This window comes from Giraffa tippelskirchi, chromosome 9, assembly GCF_054371585.1.
Source record: "Giraffa tippelskirchi isolate mGirTip1 chromosome 9, T2T-mGirTip1v1.2.pri, whole genome shotgun sequence".
NCBI classification, from domain to species: Eukaryota; Metazoa; Chordata; class Mammalia; order Artiodactyla; family Giraffidae; genus Giraffa; species Giraffa tippelskirchi.
The window spans coordinates 115,358,074-115,380,008 of NC_137283.1; the positions used below are offsets into that span (position 1 = coordinate 115,358,074).

At 35.3% G+C, this 21,935-nt stretch overlaps 1 protein-coding gene and 1 long non-coding RNA gene across 7 annotated transcripts in view; one reads left to right on the forward strand and one right to left on the reverse strand.

The window, feature by feature from the left end:
- Positions 1-21,935, forward strand: part of ASCC3 (activating signal cointegrator 1 complex subunit 3) — a 329,002-nt gene that overhangs the window by 12,203 nt on the left and 294,864 nt on the right. For all 6 annotated transcript variants that reach the window (XR_014065459.1, XR_014065457.1, XM_081530206.1 and 3 more), the window contains exons 2-3: positions 7,231-7,361; positions 8,921-9,071. Coding sequence is in view for 4 of the 6 variants with exons in the window: in XM_081530206.1 (XP_081386332.1) it covers positions 7,272-7,361; positions 8,921-9,071 (241 nt within the window). In the remaining 2 variants the exon portion in view is untranslated. The remainder of the gene's footprint in view (positions 1-7,230; positions 7,362-8,920; positions 9,072-21,935) is intronic.
- LOC145521552 (uncharacterized) lies at positions 18,831-21,541 on the reverse strand. The gene is made up of 2 exons (XR_014065465.1): positions 21,452-21,541; positions 18,831-21,097 (listed from the first exon to the last, which is right to left on the reverse strand). It is a non-coding gene; the product is annotated as an uncharacterized LOC145521552 (long non-coding RNA).

Genomic DNA, 21,935 nt, shown 5'->3' on the forward strand with positions numbered 1-21,935 from the left:
TTTGTTATTTATTTGTAATTAAAAATACTGTAACTGTATTTTCTTAAAGTTGCTATCAAGCAGTTGGACCCTTTTTAGAGTTGAGAAACATGGGTTTGGAATATGAAAAATAAATATTATAATTTTTAATATGCTACTTCAGAATAATGTGTACTAGAATTCTAGCTTACTGATTATTGGTAATATTATTTCACAAAGGGAAATACATTACTGTCAGATATTTTTCTTCCTTATTTGAATGTTAAAAAGGGCAGTTAACTTCTTCAAAACAGTTTCTGTTTATCTCTTTCTGTATATCTGTCAATATATCTAATTGACAGTTTAAAGGCTCATTAAGATAACCATAGAGGGGTACCTCAGGGAATAGGAAAAAAAAAAGTGACTTCTAGGCTTTCTATCTTTTAGAAATTATATTTGTTTTGAGGGCTATTTTTATTTACATAGTTGTGGTTGGAATAAAAATTACTGGGGTAGCAATTGCTTTGTAGATCAGTTTATCTTGATAAGCCTTCACTGTATCTTATATCAGAAAGTTTAATAATAAAACATTACGATGTCTGTCTTTAAGCCCTCTTGAATGTCTTTTCCTTTTGTTTTGGACCTCAAATCCAGCACTTAATCATTTACACCGTTTAGGCTCCACTGCCCTCCTACTGTCCCTGAGTTATAAAACCTTAACCCTATATAATACCAACCTTTGTTCCTGTGCCAGATTGTTGCCATTCTAAATTTACGGTTTCTGATATGGGATGAGCATTCATTTGCCACCTGAAAAATCCTTTTATGATTTATTAGTCAGTTTCCCCTCACTGTTGATGGTAAGGTCAAACTTTTGCCTCTATCTTCAAAAATTCCATCTCATTTTATTTTGACTAGTTTTGGGTCTCAAAGAAAATAGGAGTCATTTGGTGCAACTATCTTTTACCATATTTTTTCTCTCCCTATTTACCTTCTGCTTCCCTTATAAATGTATATGCACTTCTCACCCACCCCTTCACGCTCCTTCTTCTATCCAAGTGGTATCTCTAGACCCGTGATTGTCTCTCTTGCTTTCTCAGGGACTCTGCTCTCCTAAGTCATGTTCATAGTCTTTCCTTTGGTTATTCAACCTCCCTGTCTTTATTGGCTCTCATCTGATTTATAGAGTTGTGCTGAACTCTCTCTTGTATTTCTAAAAAGTCTCAACCCTATGTTTTCACTATTTCTTGCTTTTTCTTCTCAACCACGTTCCTTGAGAGTTGCTAGTACCCATTTTCTTCCTTTCCATTTATGTTTCACCTACTGAAATATGCTTTCTTCTACCATTTTTTTTGAAAGTGTATGTACTAAAGTTATCTAAGACTTTAGTGGCTGAGTTCACTGGACTATGTAGCATAACATTTGAAACCTTTTCTTGTGATACCACTTCCGTCATATAACAGCTCTTTGCTGATCCTTTAGGACTCTGTCCTTGGCCCTCTACTCTCTACTCTCAAGAGGTTTTTAGGGATACATGGATGGGTTTCATGGCTTTCATGCATCCTCTGAAATGAATTACAAAATGTCTATAGGTGTGTATGTCTGTTTTCTCAGGGAGAGAGTCTGCAGGTTTATATAAATAATTTGACATAAAAGAGTATGTTCATCCATGCTTTTAACTACATTGAAGGGATAACACTATATTCTGTCCTAGCCCCAGACCTCTGATAGGAAACCCTAAACTGTATATCCCACTTGATGGCCCATGATCAAAATTTTCCAAAGCAGAACTAATCATCTTTCCTCTCCCAGTATGCCTTCTCTACATACACACTCTGCTATTCTGCCTTTCCTGAGCCAGAAAGGTGGGTGTCCTGCCTCTTTCACTTTCATCTTCACATCTTGTCTGTGAATTTATTCTATCTCCCAAATATAAACGTTTCTCAAATCCATCCTTTTCTGTCTTTTCTTGCTTCAGTTGTGTCCTCTGTCTTTCACCTAGTTTATTGAAATAAATTTCCAAATAATTTGCTGTCTCCAATTTGACCTCACCTTTAATCTGTTCACTACACTTAAATCTGAGTCATTTTTCTACAATATGTTACATTTTTTAGCAGGATAAAAAGTGCTTAAACTGAGACATGCTGTTGGGTCTCTGCTTACATCTTTAATTTCATGAGTCTCCAAATGCACTATTTTATAGGTTTTTTTAAGCAATAATCTGTTGGTTTAGTTTTCCTCTTTATATATTTACCTTGGAATAACCTTTTCTTCCCCAATCAGACCAACTCATTCAAGTCCTTTAAATCTCAGTTTCCTTCCTTCTTACCTACTTTCGTTTCCACCCTCTTAGGTGTTTCTCCCTTGTCTTCCTACAGTTATATCTGCATAATTATTGCCGCTGTTTTTCTTTCTTTTCAGCTGTATTGTATACTTGTTATCTAGGGCAAGATGCAGTCATACCAAAACTGTTTTTTCTTTTTTCCCCTTTTTTAATCTCTAGATCCTTGCAGTGTATCTAATACATTGTGGTGATCTATAGATATTTGCTGATTAAATGAATAACCAAAGATTTAAAATTTATTTTCTCAATTTGACCTTTATGCATTTCAGATACCCTTAAATGTTTGGTGATCTTTTTACTGGTATAGGATACAATGGGTTTTGAAGAATAGAGTTCTGTATGCCTGATTTATACCCAGTGTTTAACACAGTTCCTGCTAGATAGGAGATACTAAAATGTTTGTGAATAAATGATTTATAGGTAACTACAAAGAAGTGAACTATGATGTTTTATAGTGTTGGTAATTTAACTTGTGGAATAAATAGGTAAAACCAATTAAAAAAATCAAGGAATGTGCTTTACTTCATTTTTTGAGAAGTATAATTCATACTGACTATTTTGATGTCCCTCGGGGAGCTTTAAAGTTTCCTGTTAGTGTAGAGTCTAACAATGTGACCTCATTACTAGGTCCTACTATTATTAGATCTCTTCTTAGAGTTTGGGTGTGAGCAGTTTGTTGTTTTGTTAGGATTTGTTGGATTGGTGAGTTAGAATAAAAATCAATGAAGTCTTACTCCTTGCTTTTTAAAGAGAAGGACAGGACATTCAGATTACTGTGAGATATGTCAAAATAATGAAAGTAGTGATGCCAAACTCCATTAATTCTTAAGACCTTGCCTGAGGTAGAATATCCCATGTATCACATGTCTCTTGTTCTGATATTATATTTTGAAAGCACTAACGTGTATGGTTAAAAAGTAGGTTCTGAGGCAGAATACTGTTCATTCAGTGTCAAGACCTTTCTTTAAAGACTTCTGACTTCTGTCAGTCATCATGAATAGAATTCTTATCTTTAAATAGAATTCTCTCAATCTAGATAGAGAATTTAAACTCCAGTGCCCCAAGGCATACATTTTATGCTTTACTACTCAATGGATGATACTAACTATGTTCCATCTGTAGGAGACTTGAGAAAAAAGTCACTCAGTTCACTTTCAGTAAGACTTCTCTCACAGATCCTCGTTGAGAAAGACTGCTGTGAAACAGATTGCGCACCTAACTTAAGCCACTGAGTTCTTAATATAGGTGGAAACTTTGTGGTTACTGTTGGTTTGAGACAGGACTGAGATGGTGACTTCAGAATAAAAGATGCCACCTCTGAAACAGTGGTTCTCCAACTGTGGTACTAGACTTGCTGCATCACTGGAGAACTTGCTGGGAAGATAAGATCCTTATGTCCCATCTCAGTGCCATCTGGTCTGCTGAATAGAAGATTGGGGGTGAAAAGTAGGGAGGTGAAGCTCAGCAGTTTGAGAAGCCTTCCGGGTGATTGTGGTGCACGCTGAAGTCTTAGAACCTCAGTGCTGTGTCCACTGACTCTTGCTTTCAGTTATTCTTCCAAATGCTCCAGGAAGTATGTTATGTCGTGTTAGAAAAATCCCAGTGTGATTCTTTGAATCAACTCATTTCCAGAAATGTTCTCCTAAATTCATTCCCAGTGGGTAGCTGAAATTTAAAGTCAGCCAGTGAGGGAGTTTATTTGCAAATTGGATCATTTTACTTTTCTGACTGAAATTCTTTATTGCGATGTGGAGAATCCAGCTGGTTTTTGCCTCACCCGAATCATACCCTTTACTTACAGATTTGCAATGCAAACAACTATGTTTTTTAATCTTTTGTGTTTCTGATTTCTAATCTAATTGTATTTTATTCAGAAAATGTGAACTATATCTGGAGTCAGCAGATTTAATTTGGTTACCCTGAGCCCAAGAATGATTTAAAAAAAAAAAAAAGAATATACAGCAGAGGCTCCCTGCCAAACCTAAAATATTTGCTCTTTTTCTGCAAAGTTTGTTGACTGCCAATCTATACGATACTTTAACATTTTGACATTTGTTGAGATTTACTTTATGGCCTGGTATACATAGGCCATTTAAAATTGTTACAAATGTACTTGAAAAGAATATATATTTTCATTTATCTTAGGTTAAAGTTACTAATTTCACTGCTCAACTTCCGTTTTTTTTTTTTGTTGAAGTTGATTTGACCTATCAGTAATTGGTGGATTATTGAACTTTCACTTTGATGTTGGACTTGTTACTTTTTTCCAGAAGTCTGTTTGTTTTAATTTATATTGAGGCGTGTTGAGGTTTAATTTTTGAGGTTTAATTTTCATCAGGGCATGCAATTTCAAAATTTTTATACCTTAGTGAGCTATATCTTCTAATATTATATACAGAGGTGTTTTTTTTTTTTCCCTATCCCTAATAATACCTTTTGTTTTAAAGTCTGTTTTATCGGATCTAATGCTATTGATATAGCCACTAGCTACTTTTGGTTATCATTTACGGGAGGATCTTATTCCATCTTTTAACTTTCAACCTTTCTCTCTCCTGTTTTAGATATAGCTCTAGTGTTTACTTGATTGCTGTTTAGCAATTCAGGCTGTTAATCTTTTGGATGTTAAGGCTAATTTGTTTACATTTATTGTATTTATATATTTGGGCTTCTTTCTCTTTGATCTACTTAATTTATACTTGGTCTAGTTTTAACAACATAGTGGGTTGTTCAGATCTCTCTCTCTTGCAGATCACCACTTCTGTTTTCACTGTATCTAATCTATTATTTAATTCATTATCGATTATTTTTTATTTAAGTATGTAGTTTTATTTCTAAAAGTTATATTTTCAAATTTGCCTAGTCATTTTACTATTCTTCATTTTTTAAAAATTTTCTTATTTTGTTAAATGTTTCCTACAATTTTTTTATATTTAATATAGGAACTGGAGATTTTACTGAGTATCAAATTTTATAATAACCAAGGGTGTATGCAAGAAGAGCAGAAACAGGGAGTGGTCTGAGGCATCCTGTATCGTCTCCTAGTTGCTATTACAGTCCCATTAATGGACAGATACTCTTTGGCCCAAAATAATTAGTGAGGTCTCTTAATTAAGGTGTGTAGGTCTTCTCACACTTTGAGAAGTGCTTGGGTTACAAAACATCTCTATTTTAGACTCTGGAGTGGGATCCTATAAGCTCTGCCCTATTGACATTTGGGGCTAGATAATTCTTTATTGTGAGGAGGCTGTCCTGTGCCTTACAGTGTGTTTAGCAGCGTCAATAGGCCCTACCCACCAGAAGACAGTTGTACCCACCCAACTCCCCAGTGACCCAGCGTGTCACCAGATATTGCCAAATGTCCCAAGTGGGGCAAAATTATTTCTGTTTGACAACTTTCATACCTTGGGCTTCCCTGGTAGCACTAGTGGTAAAGAACCCACCTGCCAATGCAGGAAACACAGATGCAGGTTCAATTCCTGGGTTGTGAGATCCCCTGGAGAAGGGCTTGGTAACCCACTCCAATATTCGTGCCTGGGAAATCCCATGGACAGAGGGGCCTGGTGGGCTACAGTCCATGGGGTTGCAAAGAGGTGGACACGACTGAGCACACACGCACATAGCTTATGTGACATTCTCCAGGGAGCCATGCCTTATAAATGTATATATTGTAGTCTTATTACGATAAGCAATCTTAAACCAACATAGCCCTCTAAGAGTATTCCAAAGTTGAGGACTCTCTTCATAGTAAATAGTCTATCTGCCAGAAGACTAGTTGTTCAGTTGTTAGCATATAAATAAGGAGATTAGATCAGATCATCTGACTTTTTTCTTTGCCTGGGAGTTCTCCCCTTCCTCAGCTGCTCTGATTGTTTTCTGGTTCTTTCGTCTTCCCATTACCATGATTTCTTTTTCTCAGTTTTTCATCCTTCTATTATTAACCAAATAATTGTTGTTGTTTAGTTGCTAGGTTGTGTCCGACTCTTTGCGACCCCATTGATGTAGCCCACCAGGCCCCTCTGTCCATGGGATTTGCCAGGCAAGAATATTGGAGTGGGTTGCCATTTCCTTCTCCAGGGGATCTTCCCAACCCAGGGATTGAACCCACATCTCCTGCATTGGTAGATTCTTTACAACTGAGCCACCAGGGAGGCCCAACCAAGACATTATTGACTGCCAAACATATTGCATTACTGTTGTGTTTGCTAGCGGAGATGAGTGAAATGAAGGTCTTTTTTTTTTTTTTGTCATGAAGCTTACTCTTTGTTGGGTGAGACAATATATAAATAAGTAAATAAGAGACTATCAAATATTAATTAATGCCTATAAAGAGAATAGGAGTTTTGTACTATGATAGACAGTAGCTGGGTAGCTGCCCTGTCTGGGATTGAGTGGTCTTCTAAGTCAAGATCTTTGTTTAAGGAGGCAGCTATATGAACGTCAGAAGAGCACTCCAAGTAATACAAATGCATGTAACTGGAAAAAGCCAGTGAGACAAAAAATAAGAGATTATGTGAGATGAAATCAATGAGCATAAAATGAAATTGGAGAAAAGATGGGCAAATGCTTTTATCTCTGTCATTGTTACTGGTTGTACTTGGGAATCTATACAATTCATTTGAAGGAATGTTATAGTAGTTAAGTTCAGTTCAGTCGCTCAGTCGTGTCCAACTCTTTGCGAGTTATAGTAGTACTCACAACCAAGTGTTGGTGTTTTTTTTTGGTCTGTTTGTTTTTTTTTTTCACCCAGAAGACAATGTGTTATAAAAGAACTACTTGGGTAGAAAATGTGTCAAGAGAACTTTTCAGCATTGGTAGCAACTGCTTTTTAACTAATTGTTTTCTTCTTTTTTTTTAATACAGGCTAATTTGTTGAATGTGGTTATCTCTCCCACCTCCTCTCTACAGTTAAATATCATCTTGTTTTTCAGTTTCAAGTTTCTCATTGTATGGATCACTGATTGAATAATAGATGGCTTTACCTCGACTCACAGGAGCCTTGCGCTCCTTTTCAAATGTCACCAAGCAAGATAATTATAATGAAGAAGTGGCTGACTTACAGGTACATTTTTTTAGATAAAACGATTATAAATATAAAATATGGGCAAATATTTGACATTCCTTTTCTCAATTCTGTGTGCATTTTAATAAATGGTAAGTTTTACCTTCAGTTCAGTTCAGTCACTCAGTCCTTCTCCTCCCGCCTTCAATCTTTCCCAGCATCAGGGTCTTTTCCAATGAGTCAGTTCTTTGCATCAGGTAGTCAAAGTATTGGAGTTTCAGCTTTAGCATCAGTCCTTCCAGTGAATGTTCAGGATGATTTCCTTGAGGATGGACTGGTTGGATCTCCTTGCAGTCCAAGAGACTCTCAAGAGTCTTCTCCAACACCACAGTTCAAAAGCATCAGTTCTTTGGCCCTCAGCTTTCTTCATTGTCCAACTCTCACATCCATACATGACTATTGGGAAAACCATAGCTTTGACTATACACACCTTTGTTGGTAAAGTAATATCTCTGCTTTTTAATATGCTGTCTAGGTTTGTCATAGGTTTTCTTCCAAGGAACAAATGTCTTTTAATTTCATGGCTGCAGTCACCATTTGCAGTGATTTTGGAGCCCAAGAAAACAATCGGTAACATCCAGTTGGTAAATGCATGATTGTTTTCTTGGGCCCAAAATCATCAGTACAACCAAGGGGAAAATTAAAGAGTTGGACATGACTTAGCAGCTAAATGACAGGAATAACATCTGACTCACTGCTTTTCATTTGGTCAGAGGATGTCATGAAGTTTAATCCAGGGATCAAGTTCAGTGATATGAAGTGAAATATTTACAGCTTTCTGTGTCAGTTCTTGAGACTGGAAAGATTTATAGTCTCATGGAAAGAGCATGTACCGATAAGAATCTCCTGGATTCCTAACCTGTTGTAGGATCAACCTTAGGAAAGCAATACTGATTTGAATATATCGAACCCATCATTTGTTGTTGTTTGATCCCTAAGTCATGTCTGACTCTTTGTGACCCCATGAACTGCAGCACGCAGGTTCCCCCATCCTTCACCATCTCCCAGAGTTTGCTCATGTTCATGTCAGTTGAGGCAGTGATGCTTTCTAACTGTCTTATCCTTTGCCACCTCCTTCTTCTTTTGCTTTTCTACCATAGGAGTCTTATTTTCTTTAAATGCCTTTCATCAAAAAGCATGCCATAAAGCTCTTATATACAGTATGGTCTAAGCTATGTAAAAAACAAGCAGGAAAATGAAGAGGCTTGTGGGATGTTACCAGTTGTTATCTGGGTGTTGGACTTTTTGCTTTTTACTTTGCCATATGAAAATTATTTCATAATGAGTATTCATTGTGATTAAACTATACAAAAAGAAGCTTTTAAAAACATATCTTTGAATAAATGAGATTCTTTTAAATCACATTTAAATAAAGCTCCTTCTGGGAGCTGTAAATTTGGATGTGAGTAGATACAATTTTGCATTCTTGTAGAAGGTGCCAATTTTGCATTCTTGTAGAAGGTGCCAAGTTGTATGATTAATGAAAAATGTATGTAATAAATGATAGATTGGACAAAACTTTTAACCAGTATGTTTCTGTATTATGCTGTTTGTTTCAGATGAAGCGGTCTAAACTTCATGAACAAATTGTAGGCTTGGACCTGACATGGATGAAGATTGTAAAATTTTTGAATGAAAAACTGGAGAAGAGTGAAATGCAAAGTGTAAATGAAGACTTAAAAGATATATTACAGGCTGCAAAACAAATAGGTATAGTCTTGTTTTCGTTTTTTTTAAACCACTAAAGTTCAAAAAATAGATTCTTCTTAAACTATATATTAAAATTTCCAGAAAAGTATTTGTAATTATAAGATAGTCTTATCTATCAGAGAACTTAGGATTCAGGGAGGCAGAAGTAAGCTAATTAGTATAATACAATTAAATTTGAAAGATCTATAGGAATTTATTTAGAGTGTTAAACCACTGTCTATACTGAAATAAGGATAGGATAAATTAAAGTTGTCATACAGCTGGAAGGAACCTTAAAAGCCATGTAGCTTTTACTCAGGTTACTTTCCCAAGATTGAAGAGAGCAAAACAAAACAAATGACTCTTTCGTAGAGCGTCTGAGTTTATTCATTGAAATTCATTGTTTCATTCCAGACTCTGATAACTAAAAAGCATACTTTAACACTAGTATACTTCTAACTTCAGGTTTTTATGTACAAAAGCTTGAGACTGATAACTGTAGCTCTGTGTGATCTGGCCTTCATCTTTCTCTCTGATCAGGAGACATCCTTGCTTTTCCTAACTGTGCTTCACAGACATACAGCCTTTCTCACTTCCTCAAACCCACCAGGTTGGTGCCTGTTTGGGATTCTTTATACATGCTCTTCCCTGTGCTGAGAATGTTCTCTGTCCTAGTCTTAGAGTGGGTAGATCCTTTCTTGTTATTTTTGAAGTTATTCCCTTAATGAGACTCTGATTGATCGTCTAATCTCAAATGATTACCCATTCTTTATCTTGTAACCCTTGGTAACATTTTCTCCACAACATTTATTATTATCTGATATTTTGCTTATTTATTGCCTGTGTTTTGCTTGGAACAGGATCTTATTCTTCTTGTTCAACACACACCATTCCTGGTGCTTAGAATAGTGCTTGGTATATTTTAGGGTCTTAATGAAAGTTCACTTGACAAATAAATGAAAATTTTTTTCAGGTGATTTCTTGGTAGGAGGAAAATTTAGGTTCTTAGTTCACCATATGCTGGTTGACAGTTTTCTTCCTTTCACCAATTTTGGAAGGTATTTCTATTTTATCTCATATACATGAAGAATTTTCATTTATGATCATCAAATCTTTGAATTTATTATTCAGATATTTTGACTTTGATGTATCATTCAATTATCATTGGTTTGCAATATAGTATGATGTTAAATTTAATGACCTCATAGTTTTATGTTGTGAAAATATAAAATGAATGTCATATATGTTTTTGCAGTGAGATAATCTTTTGAAATTCAAGGATTTTGGTAAGACTTGAGTTTGCTTATTAAGCCTGGGAAAAATAGAGCACACTGACGTGATTTATGATAACATTTGACATACAGTCATACTTTATATTTTAAGAATATTGTGGCAGTTGGGTTCATTGGAAAATAATGGTGAAAATGCAAAGTCTCCAATCTAACTAAATTACCTTGAATAGGATCTTAACCCTTCCAAGTCTTCACTGTCTTCATTTGTAAGGTGTTAGAATCATTTGGGGTTGGGGTGTCTGACTCAGATAGTTTTCAAAAACTATAATGTCATTCCTCTTCTTTAATTTATAAAAATACCTCAGAATACTTAGCAAAGGCAGTATAAAATATTAAGCTTATTCAGCACTGTGACTGAATTAATTCTTTATTAAATGATGTGGAAATTAAGATTTTAAAAAAGTAAGTTTTCCTTTACTACTTTCTGCAAATATCTCTGACAAGTCAAAAATTATTGTTTTAAAAGCCATTTTAAATATAATAAATTTAAATATATTTAATATTATCCATTAAATATAATCCTAGGAGTTTTGCCTGTTAGCAAAACATCTGATTCAAACTCAGGGACTAATCTATTGACTGATGTGTTTAAAGAATTGAATATTTTGAGATGTAATATCTCAAAAATTTAATACTTTAATGACAGATGAAATCTTGGGGTTGGATTTAGGCAGGTGCTCTTTTTAATGGTGTGTTTAAGTTAAATAACTGTTAGCTTTAGTGAAATTAGTAGTTGACTAGTAGTCATCTAGTCTGAATGAAAAATACTGGTGATACTGGAAATTTTATTAAAGCTAGCAGCATTAAAAGGATTAGTCTTATGGAAAAAATGTCTGTGTGTTTTCTCTTATATCATTCTTTTAACACAGGTAATTTTTGAGTAATTGTGTTAAAAAGGTGGAGCAAGAGAATAAAGAAAAAGAAACTTACTTATATTTCAGTTGAGCATAGTGGTATGAGGTACTTAAGACCATGTATATTGACTAGTCAGAGTAATGGGTATTTCAGCTCGAGGGGACATCAGGGAGCATCTTGTCTACCCATCATTTTGTATGTGAAGAAACAGGGTCCAAAGTTCAGTGAATCCTGTGGTTGAGTTGTGGCACTTCAAGGCCTGGACCCAAATTTTGAAATGGAAACATGATGAAATCCTAGATTCTTTCCTTGTGGTCAGAGGTCAGGTTCTGTCAAGTCGACTTTACAGCTGTTCTCAAATTGACTCCCTCTACACATTCGCTATTGCCCTAGTTCAGGCTTTTACCATATCGTGTCTGAACGACCGCAGTAGCCCATTGTCTCAAACTTCCTTTCTTATTCAACTTCTTCACTGTCACTAGACTGATCTTTATAAAAAGCAAAGCTCATTTTAGCCCCAGTTTGGTGGCTCAGATGGTAAAGCTTCTGCCTGCAATGTGGGAGACCCAGGTTGGGAAGATCCCCTGGAGAAGGAAATGGCAACCCACTGCAGTACTCTTGCCTGGAAAATTCCATGGACAGAGAAGCCTGGTAGGCTACAGTCCATGGTGTCGCAAAGAATCAGACACGACTGAGCGACTTCACTTTCTTTCTTTCTTTATTAACTCTTTAAACCAGATTCCTTAGAATGGGAAAACAAAAGCTCCTTTATGAATTGGAATAATTGATCTCCTTGCCATTCTGCCACGTGTAACCTTTATTCCTAACATATGTAATATTTACTATAATACTTTGCTGAGCAGTACTCACTGTTTTTTCTCTTTGTAATTATGTGTTAGAATAACTTTTCCCGTTGTGTTCATCTGGTAAAATGCTTCTCATCTCTGAAGAAATGGCTTAGGCTTCATCCATGTCTTCTTCTAATGCTGTTATTCCTTTTTAATGTTAGTAGATGGTGTTCCATTAGAATGGCATCTCTTCCATACCTTTGTAAGAGTACTTTCTCATTGTTTGGTATTTACCTCAGTCCCTTCACTGATGGACTGTGGATGCCTTAATGATATAGGAATCCCAGGAATCACAGTGTCTTTGTACTCCAGTGCCGAATGTGGTATGAGGGATATCGTAGATGTTCAATAAGGAAATGAAGTATTGAGAATCCAACTAAAAGTCGACTGTGGTCTTTGCTACCTGTGATGCTGATAGTGTCTTTCAAGTGACAGCTTTTAAAGAATTTTTGTAATTTTAAAGTACTTTCTTAACTCTCAGATTTGCATTTGATATATTCCCATGTCTTTTTACAATTTTATTCTCCCTTCAATAATGTTTTAATAATAAAACTTAGCTTGAGGAAGAAAATACTATAAATTACTTTAAAATAGTGTTTTTGGCCCTTAATCTTAATTTATTTAATTACTCATTGTAGACATAGCTGTGTCATTAGAAAATTAATTTAGCAGGGTCAGTATAAAAATTAGTTTTATTTCTCTATACGAGAAGAAAATTTGTAAAAACGCCATTTACAAAAGTACTAAAAATCATCATATACCTGGAAGTAAATTTAACAAAAGATGGACAGGACTTCTTCATGGAAAACTAAAATATTATTGAGAGAAATTAAAGATGGCCTAAATCAATAGGGGGATATGCAAAAGATGGAAACACTACAATGAAGCTATCATTTTTATCCAAATTGATCTGCAGGTTCAGTGTGATCTAATCAAGATCTAAGCAGGTTTGTGTTTGTGAGTTGTGTGTACATGGAAATTGACAAGATAATCTGAAAGTTATATGGAAAATTAAAGGTGAAGAGCAGCCAAGTCAACCTTGAAAAACAAAGAGGGAGAGCTTACTCTCTGAATATAATAATATTGATTTATTATAAAGATCAGTAATTTAGACAGTGAGGTATTGATCCAAGGATAGACATACAGACCAGATGGAAGAGAGTCTAGAAAGTAGCCCGTGGATATTAGAATACTTGATTTATCATGAAGGACTTCAAGTGTGAGCCATGACTGATTGTTCAGTATGTGATGTTGGGTCAACTAGATGTACATATGACAAAAAAAATTGCCAATACAAATAATTCAAAGCAACTTATAAAATGAAACTGAAGCTCAGAACAATAAATCTAAAAGATAATATAGAAGAATATCTTCATGATCTTTGGATATAGAATAATTTTTTAAACAAAAAACAGCTTTCATAAAGGGAATGATTGGTAAATTGGACTACATTAAAATTGATGCATTTTATTCTTTCACTGTAAAAAGGCAGGTTATAGAGTGGGAGAATATATCTTAAACATATGACCAAAAAGATATCTTGTGTCTACAAGAAGTCCTATAAATCAGTAAGAAAAGGACAGATAATTGTATGTAAATAAAAATGAGCAAGAGTCTCGAACACTTTGCAGAAGATAATGGCATAGCTAATAAATATGAAAAGATGCCCAACCTTGATAGTAATCAGGGAGATGTCACTACATACCCATCAAAATGGTTAAAATTAAAAAGACTGACATACCGATTGTTGGTGAGGCTCAAGAATATGAAACTAGAATTTTCATCCACCTCTATTAGAGTTTACATTGGTATGACTGCTTTGAATAACTCTTTGATAGGCTCCACTGTGATTGGACAAGTGAAATTTAAATCTTGATACAAAGTAATATGTACATAAGTATTCAATGTAAGTGCCTGTACATGCACAGAGACATGTGGGTTCATGGCTACATTATTTGTAATAGCCTTATGATGGAAACAGCCCAATTCACTGTTAAGTAGTGGCATGGATAAATCATGATATATAGATTACCGTATAACAATAATAAACCATAGCTACGTGTAACTTTGTAAATGCATCTTATGAACTAATGTTGACTTAAAGAAGCCGAACAGAAGAATAGATCATATGATTCTGTTTATATGAAATTGAAAACTGGACATTACTAATGTCAGGATAGTAATGACTGGGAATGAATATGGGAGAAGTTTCTGGGGAGGTCTAATGTTCTGTTTCTGGAAGTAGTTACCCAAGTTATATAGGTGTGTTCATTTTGTGATAATTCTTTGAGTTCTGTTTGTATTGTATATATCTTGTTATATTCAAAAACATAAAAATTGTGCTTTTGATATTATCAATTTTCATGAAATGTTTCAGGCTGATAAAAATAAAAATGTATATAGCAAATACCTGTGTATTCACCATTCAGCTTTACACTTGACTATCTTTCCTTCAGATTTTCTTTCTTAAAAAAATAAAATCTTACTGACATGGTCAGTACTGTTTATGTACCTTACTCAGTCTCTGGTAACTAACATAAATGTAATAAAAAAATTGGTATTTATCACTCTCATGCCTATTTATGTTTTTATGACATTTATATATTCATAAATATATGTTTTAGGAGTGTATTCAACTCAAATATCAAAACCTACTAAAGTGACAGGGAGAAAGTAGGTTTATTGGTTTTCCTCTGACACCCTCTGACACCCTCCCTCTGCAGAATTCAGCTTGGTAATGTAGGGGTTAAGACTGCAAATGTTTTGTCCTTTTCTTTGTATTTGTTGCCTTTTGTTCACCATGTCTGCTCTACTTCTGGCTATCATATCTTAGCATTAGAGAGTCTCTGTTAATTTTTTGAGAGTAGATTATTTTGCTAGGTTTTCTGATAATTGAATCATCTCTGCATTCCTGGAATAAACTCTACTTGCTTATAGTTTATTTTTAGAAATATGGATGACTCTAGTAAGTTAGTATTTTGTTTAGGATTTTTGCAACTGTATTTTTGTACCATCTTTTTGTTTTGTTTTCAGTTTTCATATTTTTTTTTAGCTTAGATAATTCAAGTTATCAGTTAATATATGTGGTATAAATTCAGTTCTGTCGTTTACTAGTGGGTGGCTAACTGTGTGTGTGTGTGTGTTGTGCTTAGTTGTTCCGTCGTGTTCTACTCTTTGCGACCTCATGGACTGTAGCCTGCCAGGCTCTTCCATTCATGGGATTTTCCAGGTGAAAATACTGGAGTGGGTTGCCATTTCTTCCTCCAGGGGATCTTCTTGACCCAGGGATCAAACCTGCATCTCTGTCTCCTGCATTGGCAGGCACATTCTTTACCCACTGAGCCATAGAGAGCTAATTAATATCCCTAAATCTGTTTCCTCTTATATAATGTGATGATAGTACTATTACTTTGTGTAGTTGTTGTGATGTGAAGAAGTACTACAAAGTGCCTAAAGTAAAGCCTGGTAAATGGTTGTCAGTGAATACTTTTATTATAACCTAAATGTACCAGTAGCCATTGGTAAACAAATAGTGCTCTGAGTGGTTAAATGTTATGATAGATGTATATGCCCAGTGATGTGGTGCCAAAAGGTCAGAAACTTCCTAGGGTGAATCAGGACGGAATTCATAAAGAGGGAAACTTGGGACAGAGTTAGATTGTGTTTTGAATGCTAAGGGACAGAGGTGTGTTATATTTATGTCTCTTTCAGAAGAGAAATTGCAACATGAAAGTTGAATAACTTAATGAAAATCATAGATGACTTTACAAATGTATAAACAGGCAGTTCAGATTACTTGGCGATATGGCAAAACAGCTGAAAGTTAAAGGGCTGTTGTAGCAATGGCAAGAGTTGGAAATAGGATCAACTCTTCACAGTTTGCTTTAGCTTATCAGTATATTCCACATTTACAAATTATTACGACTCCCTTAAGCATAAGGCAATTTATACTACCCTCTTTGGTAGAGGTATTTTTAAGTTTGTAGTTAATTTTCTGTATAGTATTACCAGGTATAATATTACTAGGTGCCTGATAAATGGATGCAGCACTCAAGTGTGTATTTAAAACATTTTTCCCCCTTGGAATTCAAAAAATAAAAAAAAATGTCAGTTAATTCTCAGTGAGCTACAAGATTTGTTCAAGGATAGAGTTTCTATTTCCTTAGTGATGTTCAACATATGGTTTTATTATAAAAAGCTTCTATATAATATCAAAACTTTTATGTTAGCCATTTGGTTACTTGAGAAGTCAGGTTGTAATTTGATGCAGAATTTTTAGTAGAAATGATAATATAGAGACTGATGCTGACGTAAAGTCTGCCATGTAAGATGAGTATTCACATTTTTAATGAATATATGTAAAATTAAATAGTTGACTTTAAATCATGGGGACATGTTTTGGTCTATTTTTAATCTCTTGTGTTAGTTACTACTCCCTTTTTTTGTACCAAATATGTTTCTCTATTCGTTTTCTTTCATTTAATTATTTGCTCACCCTGAAGGCAGTAATTTCTATATCAATCTAGAAATAATCTTAATATTTAAGCACTTCATTTAAATTAATACATTGAACATTTCTTGAATACTTTACCCACTTCATGCAAGATTTTGATGAAGTACTTTCATGCACAGAGTTATAATTTCTCTAAAATAATGAAACTCATTATTATTACATTACATTGGAAATTTAAAATATGCATCACATAAATTGTTCAACTTTTCCCCCAAAACCCATATGGGTAGTTGTTTACCTCTATTACATCATAAAATTGTTTGATAATTTGGTGATTATTTGAAAGACGGCATAATGCAAAAAGAAAAAAATGATCTGGCTCTTACAGTCTTAGTATATTATTTAATCTTACTGTATTTAACCTTATTGTGTCTGTGTTTCTCTGTAAAATAAGGAAAAGACTTGTACAGTACATATGACAATTTTACATAATATTAGACAATTTTAGACAGTCCAGATTACTTGTGGGTATATATACTTGTTAGAAAAAAAGTACATTAATAGGCACTGGCAGCATATATACATAAGAGGGAAAAAAATGAGGATAATATTTTTTTTAAGTTAAACCACTTTTCTGTTTTTTATATGTAATGTCCTCGGAAAGTTGCTGATACAAGTATTTTCCATATTTATAAAGTAAATTTAATCATAATTATCAGTTAGCTAATCTCTATTCATATATAAAACGTTTATAGCCTCTTTCCTACCTTGCTGGTATTTTTAACAAATGAAATGAGCTTAAGTTAACACTGTGATGCAGGGTTGTAATGTTTTGGTATTTACAGTTTATCGAGTATCGGGGGTAAAATGGACATTTAAAGTTTGGCCATAACGTGAAACAAAAAATTTGTAAAATACTTTCTCCCACACATTAAAGATTTAACTGGTCAGGGAACTCACTTGTTGACAACTTCTAAATTGAATATTTAACAATTAACGGTGTAAACAATTGATGGATATTTTTATTCATTTCAATTAAAATTTCCTACTCATCCTTTTTAATTATTAAGGTAGGCAGTTAAAAAAGCTGTAAGTTTCAACCTTTTAACTCTTACTATTTTGCACTCAAAAGGAAAATATATAAGTAAATTGTATGTTGAGGATAATTTAAGATTGTAGTAATCACTAAATTCTAATTTTAAAAATTTGTTCTATAATGTTTACAGTCATCACTTATTATATCTTTACACTTTTGCATTTCACATCTCATTTTCTCTCCATATAACTCAAGCAGGCAGGGAAAGTATATATTATTAATTAAAAATATCCTAGTGACCTTTTAAGCGTATTTCTTTAAATGTATTGCAATTAAAGTGCTAGGTGCATAGAGCCAGTTTTCTAGGTTACAATCCTAGTGTTTTGTGCATAGAAAATCAAATGTTAAAGTGGTAGTTAACTAGTTTCCTTAAAGGTTTGGGGATCTTAAGTTTCATTCAAACTTTAGTCAGTTGATTATTGAAGGTATATTTTATTCTTTCCTGAGGTTTTATCCTGAGGACAAAATAAGTTTCCTAAAATGCCTATTCCTCTCAAAGATTAGCACAGTCAGAGGTGTAATTGACCGAAGAGTTTCAGCCTAATAAATAATCATTTAAAAGATTACATGTTATAAATTGTACTTAAAATATAAAGGGAAAAGGAAAAAAAAAATAAAAGGTTATTTGTGAACAAGATCCTCATGGTTAATCTAGCAAAGTTCCATCTTTGGATATAGTGTGTAAGAAAACGAGACACAGCTACTTATTACAAATTTCTACTCTGGAAGTGTACTACGCGCATTTTCCCAGACCTTTCCAGGCCTTTCGATGTGGCCAGTTACTAGTATGCTGGTTCAGGTGGCTCCTAGAGAAAGCAGAAAGGTGTTTCCGTTACTGTAGGTTTCCCTTCTAATTGCATTTTGTTGAGAGGAGGGTGGGACATGCCAGACCTTTGACAAGTAAGACGCCTGATCGCGTTCATTCTCTTCAGATCTTTCCTCTGTTTTACAGAGATACCTTTCATTTATCTGTCACTAAAAGATCGCCGGGGCGGGGTGGGGGGGGGCGGGCGGCGGCCTTTACTAGCAAGTTGGGGTGGCACCCTTGTTGCTGCCCTCCTTGGGCACACAGTTCTCTGCTCCAATCCTGAGCTGCCTTCTTATTGGGGGTACTCTGACAGCCAGTCCCCCTGTGGTGATACGTCATCACATGCGGACCGGGTGCAGTGACGCACGTCTTCCGCCCCAGGCTGGAAGACACGCATGTGCAGTCACCTGAACGCGGCGTGATCCACGTTTTCATTATGCCTTAGTGCTGCGGCGAAGTGCCTTAGTTTCAAAATGTGATCGTCTGTTTCTTGGAGAGCCAGTAGTGCTAAGAAGGCTGTTTTCAAATACTTCTCAAAAATTGCAGCTCCCAGACTCTCGAGTAGCATGGTGCAGAGTTTCAATTTTGAGAAACTCCTTTGTGCTGTGGAACCGTGTTCATTCTTAGCAGTCTGCCTTAGAGATGCGGTAAAGTAGGGCTTCCCTGGTGGCTCAGACGGTAAAGAATCCGCCTGCAATGCGGGAGACCTGGGTTCGATCCTTAAGTTGGGAAGATCCCTGGATGAGGGCATGGCAACCCATTCCAGTATTCTTTCCTGGAGAACACCCATGGACAGAAGAGCCTGGCGGGCTACAGTCCATTGGGTCGCAAAGAGTCAGACAAGTCTAAGCGCAACACACAGCAGGTTGTCCAGAAGAATTAGTAATTAGGCAAGGATATTATTAATAACATGTGTGAAGCACCATTATGAACTAAGTTTAAAAGTATCTGTATGTTACTTTAAAAATTTCATAGATGTACAAAAGGGCTCAAATTAAAAATTTGAAACCTTGAGAAAATTGTTTTTAGATCTTTGTAGGTGTTCCTAATGAATCTACAATTTGTTTTTTATTCAAAAGTGAACTGATAACTTACTTTTTTCCCCCTCACTTAATATATTGTGGAGATTATTTTATAGCAGGATACATGGAGCACTGCATTATGTTTGGGCTTTGCAGGTTGCGCTGGTGGTAAAGAAACCACCTGCCAATACAGGAGATATAAGAGACTGGAGAGACAAGGCCGCTAGGCTCTGGATCCCCTGGAGGAGGGCATGGCGACACACTCCTGTATTCTTGCCTGGAAAATCCTATAGACAGACAAACCTGGCGGGCTACTCCATGTCGCAGAGTCAGATACGGCACACGTTATGTTTAATGTATGTAATATATGGCTGTAATGTAATTTAACCAATGACCTAATAATAGGCATTTAAGTTAATTCCACTTTTGGTAATAAATTGGCTATTCTCGCATTTATTTCCTAGGGTGGTGATTATTTGTTTATTAAATGAGAATTAGAGATAAATCTGGGCTTCCCTAGTAAGCCCGGTGGTAAAGAATCTGACTGCCAATGCAGGCGACAAGGAAGTGGCAATCCACTCCAGTATTCTTGCCTAGAAAATCCCATGGACAGAGGAGCCTGGCTGGCTGCAGTCCATGGGGTCACAAAAGTGACTAAAAAAAAAAACCCCAAATAACTAAGAGATAAATCTACTTTCTAGAAGTGTAGTGTAGTAGAAAAAAGTTTATTTAGGAGTTAGAAGACTTCTTTGAATCTTGCTCATTAACTAAATAGCTATTTGATATCTCCCAAATTTAATCTAAAGTCTCTTGTAGTATCTATAAAATGGAGATAATTTTGTTAAGAATTGAGATAACTTAATTTAAAACTTCTAAGTAAGTTGTGTAAGGAAAATGCCAAGATGCAAAATAATATCATTACTGAAGAGCACATTTATAATGTTAGGTACAGAATGAGTTTGCAAATGTGAATTCCATTTTTGGTCAGACTTCCTTAGTCCCAGTCCTGTTGAATTATCTATAGAATTATTACAATCCGTAAATTATCCAAAACCTAAGTTCTCCAAATCTCATATATAGACTGAATAACTAAAATGTACACAAATGCTATTTAATTTGGAGAAGGAAATGGCAACCCACTCCAGTATTCTTGCCTAGAGAATCTTGTGGACAGAGGAGCCTGGTTGGCTGCTGTCCCTAGGGTCGCATAGAGTCAGACACGACTGAAGCGACTTAGCAGCAGCAGCAGCAGCTATTTAATTAATTAACTTAAAAGCATTATTTAATCTCTGGAAGATATTTATTATGTATTTTCCTAAGTACTAAAAGAATATGTCAGATGGTGTTTTATGAATTCTTTATAATCATGGAAGATTTTATAGACTTTATCCTTGAAGAATTAAATAATGGACTTATATTGTGTGCTTAACTTCACTTGCATAAATTGTTAGTCTTCTACACACATGTGTAAATATCAGATACAATAGAAAGTTACCAAAGCAGGTGGTATAATGTAAAAACAGTAGTCTGGTGTCTTTGAGGCCTGGGTTCAGATAATTCAGCAGTTTCGTTTTCTTTTTTTTTTTAAAGATTTATAGTCTGTTTTTTTTAAAAAAATATTTATTTATTTGGCTGCACTAGGTCTTAGTTGCATCCTGTGGGATCTTTAATTGCTACATGCAAATTCTTAGTTGTGGCATGTGGGATCTAGTTCCCTGACTAGGGATCGAACCCGAGCCCCCTGCATTGGGAGTCTTAGCCACTGGGCCATCAGGAAAGTCCCCAAAATTCAATGGTTTAAATCTATTGAGGCACTTATTTTGGCTGGGTAACAGGGAATAAAACAATGCAGACAGTATTTTACTTGTCTTGAGAGAGACATTTCAGCTGGACTATGAAACATGGGTAGGATTTGAGAAATTGGAGGCCTTGGGAAAGATTTAATAAAGGCATGGAAACAGGCATAGAGTAGAACAGGACCTGCCATTACCAAGGTTAAAATCCCTGGTCAGGGAACTAGATTCCACATGCCATAACTAAGAGCTCGAATGCAGCAATTAAAGATCCCATATGCTGCAGCTAAGACCCAGCACAGACAAAAAAAAAAAAAAAAAAATTTAAAGGACTTCAAATCTTAAAAAAAAAAGGAAGAACACCAAGAGTAACTCAAGAGTCTCTTGATGAGGGTGGAAGAGGGGAGTGCAAAAGATGGCTTAAAACTCAACATTCAAAATACTAATATCATAGCCTTCGGTCCCATCACTTCATGGCAAATAGATAGGGAAAAAGTAAAAACAGTGAAGATTTTATTTTCTTGGGCTCCAGAATCTCTGTGGATGGTAACTTCAGCCACAAAATTAAAAGGTACTTGCTCCTTAGAAGAAGAACTATGACAAACCTAGTTGTTGTTCAGTTGCTAAGTGGTGTCTGACTCTGCAATCCCATGGACAGCAGTACGCCAGGCTTCCCTGTCCTGTCTCCTGGAGTTTGCTCAAACTCTTGTCCATTGAG